This window comes from Esox lucius, chromosome 13, assembly GCF_011004845.1.
Source record: "Esox lucius isolate fEsoLuc1 chromosome 13, fEsoLuc1.pri, whole genome shotgun sequence".
Lineage (NCBI taxonomy): Eukaryota > Metazoa > Chordata > Actinopteri > Esociformes > Esocidae > Esox > Esox lucius.
In genome coordinates, this window is record NC_047581.1 from 3,012,060 (window position 1) to 3,028,384 (window position 16,325).

Consider the following 16,325-nt stretch of genomic DNA (forward strand, 5'->3'; position numbering starts at 1 on the left):
GGACCGTGGAGCCAGCCTAGAAGAGTGAATGTCTTTTACTGAGTGAGTGAGTGAGTGAGTCCGTCCCTGACTGACTACACCTTGTTAAATAGCGTAGTGGTTAGAGACACGGTCTATGGAACAACAGGTCCCACATTTGACTCCTGTAACAGTCTAAACGCATTATGTCTGAGGTTCAAGACAGACAAAAACTTTGCTGGCAATAAACTTATGTAGCTGGGTCAATGACCTGATGTGCATTTTTTGTGTTTTTTAAATATAACTTTCTTTAAGAAATAAATGTAAAATGTAAAATTATTCTATGATATTTACTTTATGAAGAGCCAATTTATTTTATTTAAATGATTAGATATTGATATTCCATAGCCCCAAAATGTCAGGTGGTGCAACCGTCCGAATCATAGACGCAGAGAACACAATTGTAGTAAATGTTTTATTACTCAATAAAATTCATATATAAATAGTTTGGCATATTTGTTTGTTAAAGTGCTTACAAACTATTAAAAGTTGTGAAACAGTGCTGTATTAGATGCATTTTTTTTTACTCAGAAAAATGCATTTGTCTAAATGTCAAATAACACAACCGACAAAGAAAGCATCTTTATGTAGTATCACTTTAAGAAAACCATGAACAGGATATGGCATCACATAAGAGGACCCCAAATGACCCCTATAGTGCAGTTACAAGGTAAGCAATTCTCTAACAAATGTTTGATTATAAATTATTTTTAGCCTTGTTGAGGTTGGGTCAAGTTACCATGTCAGGTGGTATGACCCCATGTAAACTATGAACAATGTTTTTCTTTATAGCAATTTCAGTTTTATTTAATAAATGTATGTATACACTTTACCACAAGGCTAAAAGTGAATGTAGGTGTTCATGTTAATGCCTGTAAAATTTTAATGGACTTTAAAATATCAGGCGGCACAACCAAAAGTAAAATGGTACAACCAGATTTACAGTTAGATCAATTGAAAAAAGTAATGTTAATTGATATTTATAATACATTAATTGCATTTTAATGTTAATATACATATTTTTGTATGATATTGTATTATCTAAGGTATTTTAATACTTTCTTTTTTCTAGATGCCATTATCAAGCAAAGAGAAATCAGCACGACTTAAAAAATAAACCCAGTATATAATTGTGAACCTCCAGTGCCTGAGCCATACTTGAAAGAATGTTTGATAGTTAATACACTGAAATTATGTTTAGGCTTAAGAACTCATACTCATTTGAAGTAGCAACCATATTTAAAAAATATGTTCAAAGATGTGTTCAGAAAAACATTAGTTTCAGCCTTTAGTGTTTCATTAAAACAATGATTTTGAATGATATTTAAGAATAATATATCATTTGAAATTATATTATTTGCAGAATAAATTGTTCCAAGCTTTAAAATAAACCATTATAAAATGCATGAAAGCATTTGGTGATAATCAATTGTTATTGAGCTGTAGTGCAACCAGTCAGGTGGCGCAACCAGTCATGGTCAGGTGGTGCAACCAGCAAATGTACATACATTTACATTGCAACTGTAAAGTTGAGCCATAATATTAACTTTAATACCTTATGTAATGTATACAAATACTTCTTACAGTTTAAATTTTTATTTTCTTTCTCTCTATGGGAAGTTGGATGTTTAAAAACATAAATAAGTGTCAGTTTCCAAGAAATGTAATAGAAGTCCAATATATAAAGTCCTTAAAGGGAAATGTATTATGTGATATATTTTTTAGACACTATAATGATTCATATGTACTTATTTTAATGAAGGAAATACATTGTTTATTATTTAACTTTCAAGTACAATTGAACCTGACATTTCTTGGGTGGTGAATTCGGAATATCTTGTTAAAAAATGCATAAATGCCATCTTAAAACTATAAAACAAACAAGAATACACAGAATACATTCTTGTGAACCTAAAAAGGCATTTTACATCCATTTTGATATGCATAATATTTTTTTCATTTTGAAAACCTTATTTGTCATTGACCCAGCTATGTAATAGGAAGCCTAAAATAAAACAGTTCTGGTGGACATTAGGATTTGTTCAGGATAGACAAACACTTCGCTGCCTACACAATTCTCTCGTCTTTTCACTTGACTAAAGTCAGTTATCGTTACCTGTATTGATAGATACTCAATGTATTTCACAAATGGCTAATTAGCTGTTAAAGCGGCCAGTGGTGAAAAAGGATTTGTTCAGAATCTACAAAAACTTTTTCAGAATCAGCTTTATTCACCAGGTACACGTACAAGTAATTGATACACTGCCGATTTTCCAGGTTTTCCCAATTACAAAGCATGTAGTAATTTTTATCATAGGTACTCTTCAACTGTGAGTGACGGAATCTAAAACAAAAATCCAGAAATTCACATTGTATGATTGTTAGGTAATTAATTTGCTTTTTATTGCATGACATAAGTATTTGATACATCAGAAAAGCAGAACTTAATATTTGGTACAGAAACCTTTGTTTGCAATTACAGAGATCATACGTTTCCTGTAGTTCTTGACCAGGTTTGCACACACTGCAGCAGGGATTTTGGCCCACTCCTCCATACAGACCTTCTCCAGATCCTTCAGGTTTCGGGGCTGTCGCTGGGCAATGCGGACTTTCAGCTCCCTCCAAAGATATTCTATTGGGTTCAGGTCTGGAGACTGGCTAGGCCACTCCAGGACCTTGAGATGCTTCTTACGGAGCCACTCCTTAGTTGCCCTGGCTTTGTGTTTCGGGTCATTGTCATGCTGGAAGACCCAGCCACGACCCATCTTCAATGCTCTTACTGAGAGAAGGAGGTGGTTGGCCAAGATCTTGCGATACATGGCCCCATCCATCCTCCCCTCAATACGGTGCAGTCATCCTGTCCCCTTTGCAGAAAAGCATCCCCAAAGAATGATGTTTTCACCTCCAAAAAGCTCTATTTTTATCTCATCAGACCACATGACCTTCTCCCATTCCTCCTCTGGATCATCCAGATGGTCATTGGCAAACCTCAGACGGGCCTGGACATGCGCTGGCTTGAGCAGGGGGACCTTGCGTGCGCTTCAGGATTTTAATTCATGACGGCGTAGTGTGTTACTAATGGTTTTCTTTGAGACTGTGGTCCCAGCTCTCTTCAGGTCATTGACCAGGTCCTGCCGTGTAGTTCTGGGCTGATCCCTGACTTTAACTTCTTCCATTTTCTAATAATTGCGCCAACAGTTGTTGCCTTCTCACCAAGCTGCTTGGTTATTGTCCTGTAGCCCATCCCAGCCTTGTGCAGGTCTACAATTTTATCCCTGATGTCCTTACACAGCTCTCTGGTCTTGGCCATTGTGGAGAGGTTGGAGTCTGTTTGATTGAGTGTGTGGACAGGTGTATTTTATACAGATTAGTTAAAACAGGTGCAGTTAATACAGGTAATGAGAGGAGAACAGGAGGGCTTGTCTGTGAGAGCCGGGATTCTTAATGGTTGGTAGGTAATCAAATACTTATGTCATGCAATAAAATGCTAATTAATTATTTAAAAATCATACAATGTGTACACATACGAGGAATTTGACTCTGGATTATACAGACTCAAGATGTGCTTACTCATGAAAAAAAAAACATAAACAAAGGACACTCAACAAGAGTCACCGACTGCAATATACAGTACACATAATAAATCAAAACAATAACATAGTAAGACTGATGAGACAATAGTGCAATGAGCAGGGTATAAAAGGTGCTGGAAAGTATTATTATTTACATAATGATGGTGGATGTAATCTATATATATATATAAATCTAGTGTAATGGAGCAGAGTGCAAACGATGCAGGAATAAATAAATAAGTACATTTTGTTCAGGTGTAATGTACATGAGGTAGGTGGATATGATAAATACAGTATATACACAGTATGAACAGCATTGAATTACAGGATGACAAAAAAAATAAGGAGTAGACAGGTGGATGTTAGGGTCAGAGTTACGGGGTTGTTATACAGGAATTGTGCCTGGCACTAAGTGTCTGAAGTTGACTGTTCATCAGAGTGATGGCTTGTGTGTAGAAACTGTTCCTGTGTCCGTTCGTTTTGGCATACAGTGCTCTGTAGCGCCCACCAGAGGGGAGGGGCTGAAACAGGTAGCATCCAGGGTGTGATGGATCTGCAGTGATGTTTCCTGCCCTTTTACTGACTGGTTTTGTGTAAGTCCTGGATGGAGGGCAGGTTGGCACCAATGATCTTTTCTGCAGTTCTGACTGTCAGTTGTAGTCTGTTCCTTTCCAGTTTTGTGGCAGCTCCAAACCAAACAGTGATGAATGTGCAGAGAACAGACTGGATGATGACTGTGTAAAAGTGGATCAATAGCTTCATGGACAGGTTAAGGTTCTTAAGCTGGCCAAGGGAGTACATCGTCTGCTGGGCCTTTTTAATGATAGTGTCTGTGTTGGGCTCCCACTTTAGATCCTGGGAGATAGTGGGTAACAGAAACTTGAAGGATTCCACTACAGACACAGGGCTACAGTTTTAAGCAGGTTAAGCTCCAGGTTGTTCTGACCACACCAGAGAACCAGCTGTTCAACCTCCTGTCTATAGGCAGACTTGTCACCATCCCGGATGAGGCTGATGACTGTAGACCCATCATGCCAAACTAGGGAACCTCATTGCCGCTATCCCTGCATTTCAGTGACAATATAGTTGAATCTAATCTAATGAAATAGCAATAGATGAATGGGAGATAACCCCCTGATCAACCCAGACACACCTATGCATGTGACTGAAGTGTAATGATGAAGATTGAGATGAGGGTAGAAACTATATAATCTGAATTTGGTGAGAAAGTCAGACACAACTCAGACTCAATTTACAGCGTTTAGTTCACAATGGCAAACAGAACCTGACAATTTGCCGCCCTGACAGCATTGCAGATGCTGCAAAATTTAGATGAGATGGAGTCCGATAGAAATAGATCCCGAAATAGAAATAGATCTTCATCTGATTCTGATAATGAGCTGCCCCCTCCAATGCCTGAGCCTCCTTGCAAAAAAAAGAAACAAACCAACACTACTGTAAGTTATCATTTGATCATCCTTTTACTCTACTAATTAGGTGTGCTTGCCAAAGGCAAAACACAACTATAGGTTTCTCCCATACTTCTTGTTATTATTATTCCTCCAGCTCTACAGCCTAAACGGTAAAAGTTATAAACACAAAACCAACTCCCAAACGTCTCAAATGCGCAAACTTGGGTTGCTTGAGCAGATCTTTTTAATAGCTAGTATACTTTTAAAACTATGTCAAAATTTAAATGAGCCACCAATGTATTTCAATGGGGAAAATGTGTTCATAAACCTGAATGGTAAAAAAGTCAAATTCTAGACGTATCTCCTACTAGATTTTTTAAGCTATCAAGTCCAAACCAACACCAATATGTACAGACTGGCTCAACTTGAGTTGCTTGTATTCAGATTTTTTTTACTATGTTTACTTTTGTAATTATAAACATATATTGATAAGAACTTTAAAGATTTGAGGCTATCCTAAATAAGAATGATATTCCATGTTCATAAACAATTGACTGTATAACTGTTATTTACATCGCTAGAATATAACTGAAAATGACTCTTGAACCGTTCGTGCTACAGACTCAAAACCAACTTTGTTTGACACGTTTAGCCTATGCCCAGTTCATATGATGAAACATTTATTGATTTTACAGATGCTAATTAGCGTAATTAGCATAATTAGTGTTGACTAGCTATTAGGCTGTATCTTTACCTATGCTGATTAGCGTATTCAGCATTCATTTGTTATTAGGCTATATCTTTTGAACCGTTCGAGCTACAGAATAAAACTGACTCTCATTCAAATGTTTAGACTATCCCCAGTTCATATAATGAAACCTTTTCTTATGGTAATTAGCATTTTACGTATGCTAATTAGCATAATCAGTGTTGATTAACCATTTGGCTGTATCTTTTGAACTGTTCAAGCCACAGACACAAAACCAACATTGATTCACCAGTTTAGCGATCCCCAGTTCATATAATGACACAATAATACATTTTACATATGCAATTTGCATAATTAGCATTAAATTAATTTAGGCTGTTTCTGTTGAACTGTTCGTGCTACAGACACAAAACCAACTTTGTTTTACACATTTTTGCAACTTATGAAATGGTAATATATTTTACATAAGTTAATTAGCGTAATTACAGTTAATTTAGTGTTAGGCTGTATCTTTTGAACCGTTCGGGCTACAGACACGAAACCAACTTTTTTACACAAGCTTAGGTTGTCCCTACTTCAAATTAGGAAATGTTTATCGATTTAACATGCTAATTTGCGTAATTAGTATTAATTTGCAATTAGGCTGTATTTTTTTAACCGTTCGAGCTACAGACACAAAAAAAATTTTTACCACACGTTTAAACTATTCCCTCTGGAAATTATGAAACGGTTATTGATTTTACATATGCTAATTAGAGTAAATAGTGTTAATTAACTACTAGGCTGTATTATTGGAAATGTTCCAGCTACAGACATAAAATCTGTGATTGGTAAAAACCCTTTATGTGCTTTAACTATGTCATGTATGCGAGTTTATGCTAATTACCCTCACCATCAGTATCTTTTGAACCTTGAAAAATACAGACACCAAACCTTTCGATAGGTGAACACTATTTCAAACTATAAATATAACAAATGAAAATACTATAGTCTGTGTTCTTAGAAATAATCATTCTCTGTATTCTCTTTTTAGTCTTTTTTTCTCATATGGTAAGACCTTCAATACAAACACATTATTATATTTTTTCAAATTCATTAACCATTTAAAACAAACACATTCTGTAAATGATTGTTTTTAGACTATTCTATATAGTTTCAAGACAACCCAGTAGCTGAACTGAAGCTCTGGCTGGATGGTGATCCTGCGGAGGAGAATGTCCATGCTAATAGGGTCGATTCGTATGGTAATGATGAGAATTCGGATCTGGCTGATACTGTTGGTCTGAAAGGCCTGGCAGTTCTGATGTTAAGAGATGCTCAAGTGTGCATGTGACTTTGTGTGTACCTTGGCAAGGTGGTGTTCAGTAGAAAAGCCCAGGCCATAAACAGTGTTAGCTCTGCTGTCGGCCCACTGACCAAATTTCTGAGATGTCTTGGTGAAGGTCATGTTGGGGCTGATTGTGCTGTTGATTATCGCCTAGAAAATCAAACAAACACACACACACACGTGATTATATAAAAGTATATAACGAGGTAATAACACTCAATTCTCATACTGTATTCATAAGTTTTGCAGTCAGTGTAACTTCTTAGCTGGTGACTCATGATGCACAGAGAATACGTGTTGAAAGAATATGAAGAATAGTGAAAGGGGTTCCAAGCTGTGAACTAAATGTGTTAAACTCACTCTATGAAGTACAAGCTCTACAGTATGAAATAAAAAATGCAGTGTAAAACAGAGTCAGATCATAACTCAAACTCTAAAGACTAAAAAACCCAGACACTTTTAGAGAAAAAACGAACTGTATTTTCACCATCACACCATGCACATACACACACACACATTTACTACTTCTATGGAGACCTCAAACATTACCATATCAATTTCTATATTCCCTAGCCCTAACCTAATCCTAAATGCAAAAGCCTAACCTCACCACAACCAGAAACTCCTAACTCCAACCACAGTTATAGCCAAGGGCGTAGGAGTGACTCTGATATTGGGGGGGTACATTTGACTATAGTGTGAATGTTAATGTATTCACCAATATGTCTATTTAATATGTAGTTCTATGTGTTTTTCCACTTCTAGAATCCACTTCAAGTTCGATTCTATTTGTCCATGACTACGTTAGATACAGACATGCTCTGGTTAAAAAATGCATTGGCATTATTGACCAATGAAGTGTGAATAGGACCAGAGCGACCGACACAGCTTTGTTCGGAGTTGAAAATCTGGTTGAAAATACTGGGGGTGATAATTGTTTCAACAACACTGGCTTGCAATATTCATTATGTTTGAAAAGGGTGTAACAAATAGATAGTTACCCCAAATAATGGTGTCTTTCTGTACAGAGGCCCTGAGGGTGTTGATAGTACTCAAGCTTTCAGTAGGAAAATTCCAGTAGCATTTTCTGAACATGCAATTGTCCTAACTAGCTCTGGTAAATTATACTGTGTGAGAATTTTTTGCAAGGTGGGACTTTTCAGCTGGAAAGTAATTTCAGATAGATGATAATGTAACCAGAGTGCATTTTTAAAAATGATTAATATGACAGTGTTCAATCTGTCCAATCTGCTCCTATAGACCGCCTTAAATTAATACTTCCCACTATCTTACCGGTTGGTTTGTGTCCTCTCTCTCTCTCCCACGCTCTGGCTACCTTTCTTTCCAGTGTTATTGTTATGACAGCCTCTCTTCTGCATAATGTAAACACATACAGTAACATCCTAAATTCATTTTTATCAGAGATCCTATTCTGACTGATTGATTTACATGATGACAGATCTTGGCGTGGCACTTATCAATGATTTACCTGTTGGTTTGTGCCTGTTTGTTTATGTCTATCACTTTTCTGCCATGATCATACATAGCATAAACCGAATTCTTAAAATACTGAACACACATTAGCTATATCTAAATTATTCTAAACATCTAAACTGAAGAAAAATATTGCCAGCTTTTGTGTGGAGATTGTTACCAAGAACCTGAGCTACTTATACACTTGACTGATGGTGGCACTTCCATTACTTAGCTAGCTACTTGCAGACCCTATGGTGAAAACTAAGACAGAGATTGTGCAAATAATTTTAGCAGGCGTTCTTCTTTTCAAATCATTCACTATCATTTTTTCAAACAGCCATAGGCACTACTCAGTGTTATCTAGCAAATAAGCTACTAGTACTGTAATCTTTGTTAGATTAAACTTGAAAATAAAGATAGCTAGCTAACTCAATCAAAAAATTTTTTCAATCAATCAAAATTTATTTATAAAGCGCTTTTTACAACAGCAGTTGTCACAAAGTGCTTTACAGAGACACCCGGCCTTAAACCCCAAGGAGCAAACAACAGTAGTGTTGAATTTCAGTGGCTAGGAAAAACTCCCTAAGAAGGTCGAATTTTAGGAAGAAACCTAGAGAGGACCCAGGCTCAGAGGGGTCACTCTTCTGGCTGTGCCGGGTGAGATATTAAGAGTCCAATTGGAATAATAAATACATTTCTCTGGGCTAAATCCAGAGTATATTTGATTTTAGACTAGGTCAGAAGTATGACCAGGTGGACAAGGACAGGAACAGCAACGGTCCCCCCAAACCAGGTAATCCGCAGGTGTGGACCAGGACCTCATCTCCTTCTAAAATTTAAAATTGGAGGAAACTGAGAAAAGTTAGTAGGACATCCCTCATGTCCCCCAGCACAATAATATAGCAGCGTAACACCTTGGAAACTGAGACGGGGGGGTCCGGTGACACTGTGGCCCTACCCGGGGTAGGCCCCGGACAGGGCCCAACAGGCAGGAAATCAATCCAACCACATTGCCAGGCATCAACCAAAGGGACACCCACCAACCGCAACCCCCCTGAATGAGGGCCGAGTATTGCTAGCAGCGTACAGCCCAACTGCACAAGTGCGCAATAGAGAGTCAACAACAAGCCAGTGACTCTTCCCCCGAAGGGCATTGGAGGGAGGGCATCCCAGTGGCGACGAGAGCCCACCTGGCAAGACAGCAAGGGTGGACAGTATCAAGCCTACTGGTCACCTTCACGCCCCCGGGCCAGGCTACACCTAATTACAAACCGTGCTGTAGAGATGAGTTTTTAGTAGACACTTGAAAGTTTGCACTGAGTTTGCATTTCTAACCTTAATTGGCAGATCATTCCACAGGAGTGGAGCTCTATGAGAAAAGGCCCTGCCGCCAACTGTTTGTTTAGAAATTCTAGGTACAATTAAAAGGCCTGCATCTTGCGATCTAAGGTTACGTGTAGGTATGTATGGCTGGATCATTTCAGCAAGGTAAGTAGGAGCAAGTCCATGTATTGATTTATAGGTTAAGAGTAAAACCTTAAAATCAGCCCTAACCCTAACAGGCAGCCAATGTAAGGATGCCAGGACAGGAGTAATGTGTTCAAATTTTTTTGTTCTAGTTCTAGCAGCTGTGTGCAGCACTAATTGAAGTTTATTTATTAATTTGTCTGGATAACCAGAGAGAAGAGCATTGCAGTAATCTAATCTAGAAGTAACGAAAGCATGGATTAATTTTTCTGCATCAGTTTTTGATAGAAAGTTTCTAATTTTTGCGATGTTTTGAAGATGAAAATAAGCAACTCTTGAGACATATTTTATATGTTCTTCAAAGGAGAGGTCAGGGTCAAGGGTAACGCCAAGGTTTTTTACAGTTTTTTGGGATACGACCATGCAGCCGTCGAGGTTTACAGTGAGATCTGCTAACAACGCTCTTTGTTTTTTGGGTCCTAAAAGGAGCATTTCTGTTTTATTTGAGTTTAAGAGCAAGAAATTCTCTGTCATCCACTTCCTAATATCTGAAACGCATGCTTCCAAAATAGCTAATTTAGGGGCTTCTCCATGCTTCATTGAAATATATAACTGTGTGTCATCAGCATAACAGTGAAAGTTAATATTGTGATTTCGGATTACATCGCCCAGAGGGAGCATGTATAGTGAGAAAAGTAATGGGCCCAGAAGCGAGCCTTGAGGAACTCCAAAGCATACCCTTGCCTGGCATTTGCGTCAGAAGCCGAGCCTCTAACTCTGCTATCTTTAACTTAAGACGAACATTCTCCTCCGTGTTGTTGCAACAACAATTACAGTGAAAAGGCATTGTAATGATACTTAGCCTCGGGTGTTCAGGGGTGAGTAGTTCTGTTAATTATGTCCAAAAAGAGTCCCGGTGTAGAAAAGTTGGGTAAGAGGTCAACAGATAAATATTGCGTTGGTAAAACTCTAAAATAGAATTTTGACCAATTAGTTTATATCGAGTAAATTCGAAAAAGTTTGGCAGGTAGCCAGGTAGGTAACAGCAGGCAGAGTACAGCACGTCAACAATCCCACAATGCTAACTACGCCTTAACTATGTTTTTAGCCATTAGAAAGCTTATATTTTATCACGATGGTTCTATAGTTATGAAAATGTACTGAGGTTTATACATGTTGTACTTACTGTGAAAACAAAACTTTTGACTACAGTAATCCACTTAGCTAGCCTACACACATGGCTCGTCATGAAAGAATGAATGAGAATGTTGGATTCGGCTGCGACGGAGAAGTGACAATTTCCAAATTCTAAATAAAGATATTACGCAAAACAACATTATTGGGGGGAACACTTTAACCCCTCCTTCCCCCTGGCTCCTACGACTTGGTTATAGCAGTATTCCTAATGGGGATGAGCAAAATAATCTAAAACCTTCAGTAAATCCTATGGTAAAATAAATTTGGTAAAATGTATTGGTCACTAGTTTTAGGAAGTTCCTAAGAGCTAAATTACCAGATAAACAGAATTCATAACTGACCTTAATTAAGAATTTACTCTTCCTGTTTTTGTATTAGATCACTGGTTAGTCGTAACTCCCTTTACCTGTTTATTTAATTAGATACTTCCCTAAAGTACTTTCAAACAGGCGAACACAGCAGAGCACTTTTCACAGCTAAGTACTTTTTACACCTCTGCACACAACCGTCATTTAGTTCTGTCACGGCACCGGCCAACAGTAACCGCACCCCCACTGATAAACTGACTCACTAAGTCTTCCCTCATACTCCCTAAACCTAAACCCTGAGCCGGAAATTGACTTTTGCCTCACGGGGACCGGCAAAAGGTCCCAATGAGCTAAATTTTTTCTGGTTTTACTATACTCATTGGGACATTTGGTCCCCATTCGTTCAGTAAGACCTAACCCACACACACACACACACACACACACACAGAACAAAGGTTCCATAAAACACATGTACCCATCTCCAAATATGTTACACAAAACTGACAACCATTTTTCAGCAGCTTCAGTGTCTGAATGAATAGTCTCAGTTAATCTGTAGTCTACAAACGAGGTCTAGAACCTCAGCTCTAATTACTTTCTAAACTACACTTCCTCCTTAACCTACAGTAGAGGTCTTAAATGGTTATCCAAAAATGTATTATCTGAGATCCGTTCCGCTATGTATCCGTTGGATATAGTTGACTGTCGGATGCCGAGTCAGATCAAGCATGATGGCCACAGATGTGATGGTTTCTGGGTCTGGGGCACCCTCTACTGACGTACGGGGGATCCGCCGGTCTGGCTCCCCAGTTTTCTGAAACCACTGTTCTCTACAGCTCCCTGCCAGCGCTAATCACTGATAACAAACACCTGTGTTTTCACAGATATAATAGCTGGCAGCAGTCCAGGACGCTGTGGGTTATTGATTCTCTGTGTACGACCTATCGACAGCAGACGGAAACTCTACGTCCTCTCTGTCGTGGTTTTTGTGGACTCTTATATGCTGTGCGCTGATATTTAAGTTGATCGCAAACGGACCTGAGTATAAGACGCCATTGCAAGGTTAGGGCAATCTGGGCATTTTATTTTGTTCTGGTTTCCACGGCATTGTCAATGATTGCTTTTCGTTTAGTTGAGAAATAAAAGAACTAAACGCACCCTCCTGCATTCGACTCCTTCAACCTACCATCACAGAATAACCCACCTTATGGAGTCGGCAGGATCTCCCGAGCTCTCGGGTATCGTGGGCACGCTCAGAGAGCACCATACAATCCTAGAGAGGCTCGGGGACGCCATGGACCAGGTAGTGGCGAGTATACAACGTTTGGACCTACGGAACCCCACTCCTGGTCCGGATGCCCACGCCAGTGCACCTGTTGCACACCCACCAGAAGATCGGAGCTCTCCGGCCACAGTGCACCTCTCTCTGCCTCGGGTTTATGACGGCGAGGCCACACAGTGCCAGGGCTTTCTGCTCCAGCTGGGCCTATATTTTGCCACCAATGCGCGGTCCGCGTCCGATCAGGAGAGGGTGTCCGCCCTCATTTCCTGCCTGGGGGGGCGCGCCCTGGAGTGGGCCAACGCGGTCTGGAGGGACGACCACCCTGTGCTTAACGACTACGAGGCGTTCACCCGACTGTTCTCCTCTGTCTTCGACCACCATACTGAGGGGAGTGACATCGGGGAACGCCTCTTCCATCTCCGTCAGGGCACCCGATCTGCGAGGGAATTCGCCCTGGAGTTTTGAACCCTGGCTGCGGGGTCGGGATGGAATGAGCGAGCTAAGATCGATCACTTCCGGTGCAGCCTGCGGGAGGATGTTCAGTGGGAGTTGGCCTGCCGTGACGCCATGCTGGGATTTGACCAGCTGGTTGACATGGCGATTAAGCTGGACAGCCTCCTGCAGGCAAGAGGATGCAACGGAGGGCGTTCAGCTCTTCCGTCCGGACCCGTGGCTGGGTCAGGGTCAGGGGTAACGCCCATGGAATTGGGTCAGACGGGGCTCAGGAGCAGAGGAAGGGGTTCTGGGAGGCGTCAGGAGCTGTGCCGTCTCTGTGGTAGGAGAGGGCATTGTGCCGCGTCTTGCAGCCTACGCACCCCAGGTCCTGGAGACGACAGCATGGGCGCGCGCACACCAACCCCGGTAGAGTATGGTTCTACCTTGTCACATACCCAGTTGAAAGTTGACGTAGACTTCCCCAAGCACCCTACTGATATTCAGCTTCAGGCTCTAGTGGACTCAGGAGCAGCAGATAATTTCCTTGATAGGGAGTTGGCCAGTGTGTTACAGATACCTGTGGTAATGCTTAAACGGCCTATAACAGTACATGCCTTAGATAACCGACCCCTGGGGTCAGGGACTGTCAAAGAGAAGACTAACACTGTTACCATGAGATGTCAGGCAGGGCATACTGAGCGTCTGTCCTTTTACATTATTGATGCCCCTAATAGCCCGATAGTGTTAGGTTACCCCTGGTTAGCTAAGCATAACCCTGTCATTTCCTGGTCTCATAGGTCCATCACTGGTTGGTTGTGTGCGTGCCCGGGAAGGTGCCTATCGGTTTTGCTTAGAGCTACCACGGTGGAAAGTCCAGCTGGTGCCTCCGACACTCCTATTCCCAAAGAATATTCGGACTTGGCCCCAGTGTTCTCTATACAGCGGGCAGCTAAATGACCTCCCCATCGGTCATCGGATTGTGCCATTGACCTCCTACCGGGAGCTGTACTGCCCAGGGGTCATATCTATCCCTTGTCGTATGCTGAGACCGAAGCTATGGACACATATGTCTCGGAATCACTACGACAGGGATACATCCGCCCCTCCACTTCACAAGCATCTTCGAGTTTCTTTTTCGTAAAGAAGAAAGACGGGGGTCTGCGTCCGTGCATAGATTACAGGGCTCTAAATAAGATAACGGTACGCTTCTCCTACCCTCTGCCGCTTATCTCCCCCACCCTCGAGACTATGCACGGCGCGCGCTTCTTTACGAAACTGGATCTCCGAAGTGCCTATCACCTCGTGCGCATCCGGGAAGGAGATGAATACAAGACCGCGTTCAGTACTACAACCGGTCATTATGAATATGCGGTTATGCCATACGGTCTCATGAATGCTCCAGCGGTCTTCCAGTCCTTTGTGAACGAGATCAGGGACGTGATTGGTCGCGGCGTGGTAGTGTACATCGATGACATTCTGGTGTACACTGCCACCCGGGAACAACACGTCTCCCTTGTTCGCAAGGTGCTGAAGAGGCTGCTGGAGCATGACTTATATGTGAAAGCGGAGAAATGCTTGTTCTTCCAACACGCCATCTCCTTCCTGGGGTATCGCATTTCCTCGACTGGGGTGAAAATGGAGGTGGATCGCATTGGCGCCGTGCGTAATTGGCCGACCCCGACCACGGTAAAAGCAGTACAGCGGTTCCTAGGGTTCGCTAATTATTATCGGAGGTTCATCCGTGGCTTTGGCCAGGTCGCGGCTCCGATCTCATCCCTGTTAAAGGGGGGTCCGACCAGGTTGCGCACCGAACCCGCGCCAGCACTCTGTCCTGCCGAGCGACAGTATGTGCCACAGGCTGTGCGTGACAAACTGATCACGTGGGCCCACACGTCTCTTTCTTCTGGTCACCCAGGCATCGGTCGTACCATTAGCTGTCTAACGAGTAGGTATTGGTGGCGCTCCTTAGCTAGGGATGTTAAACTGTATGTCTCCTCCTACTCGGTGTGCGCTAGGAGTAAGGCGTCGAGGCACCTTCCTGCAGGGAAACTGATGTTCCGCAGCGACCATGGTCGCATTTGTCTATTGATTACCTTACCGATTTACCACCCTTGGGAGGGAACACTGCGATCATGGTAGTTGTGGACAGGTTCTCCAAGGCTTGTCGTCTCCTTCCTCTGCCCGGAGTGCCCACGGCCCTACAAACCGCTGAGGCTCTGTTTACCCATGTCTTCCGGCATTATGGCATCCCGGAGGACATAGTGTCTGACCGTGGACCCCAGTTCACCTCACGAGTTTGGAGGGCCTTTATGGAGAAGCTGGGGGTCACGGTAAGCCTTACCTCCGGGTTCCATCCTGAGGCCAACGGACAGGTGGAGCGGGTAACCCAAGAGGTAGGCAGGTTCTTACGTTCCTATTGCCAGGACCGGCCGGGGGAATGGTCGGACTGTCTGCCATGGGCAGAATATGCTCAAAATTCTCTCCGCCATTCCTCCACCCAACTGACTCCTTTCCAATGTGTTCTAGGGTACCAGCCGGTCCTGGCCCCTTGGCATCCGAGCCAGACCCAGGCCCCCGCGGTGGACGACTGGTTCCGTCGAGCCAAGGCAATGTGGACCGCCGCACATGTGCGTCTACAGCGTGCTGTGCGTCGCCACAAACACCTGGCTGACTGCCGGCGGGGGCCCACTCCCGTTTTCCAGCCGGGTGATCGGGTCTGGCTCTCCACTCGTAACCTGCCCCTCTGCCTGCCCTCCCGGAAACTGGCATTGCGGTTTGTGGGGCCATATAAAGTCCTGGGGAGGGTCAACGAGGTGACATACAAATTGCTGTTACCGTCTACCATGCGTATTCACCCCGTTTTCCATGTGTCTCTCCTCAGGCCGGTGGTAGAAGGCCCTCTCCAGGAGGCCGGGGTGCAGGAGACCCCCCCCTTTCCTCTGGAGATCGAGGGCGAGCCTGCCTACGCAGTCCGTGCCATCCTCGATTCGAGGAGGCGGCGGGGTGGCCTCCAGTACCTCGTGGACTGGGAGGGGTACGGTTCCGAGGAGCAGTGCTGAGTTCCGGCCTGGTTTCCACGGCATTGTCAGTGATTGCTTTTCGTTTAGTTGAGAAATAAAAGA

General features: G+C 42.5%; 1 protein-coding gene across 9 annotated transcripts in view; it reads right to left on the reverse strand.

Annotated features, from left to right (window-relative positions):
• Positions 1 to 16,325, reverse strand: part of homer1b (homer scaffold protein 1b) — a 198,745-nt gene that overhangs the window by 87,698 nt on the left and 94,722 nt on the right. For 8 of the 9 annotated variants that reach the window (XM_010902459.3, XM_020044810.3, XM_034296250.1 and 5 more), the window contains one exon: positions 7,057 to 7,188. The exons of the other annotated variant lie outside the window; for it this stretch is intronic. In XM_010902459.3, coding sequence (XP_010900761.2) covers positions 7,057 to 7,188 — 132 coding nt within the window. The remainder of the gene's footprint in view (positions 1 to 7,056; positions 7,189 to 16,325) is intronic. 9 annotated transcript variants of the gene reach the window in all.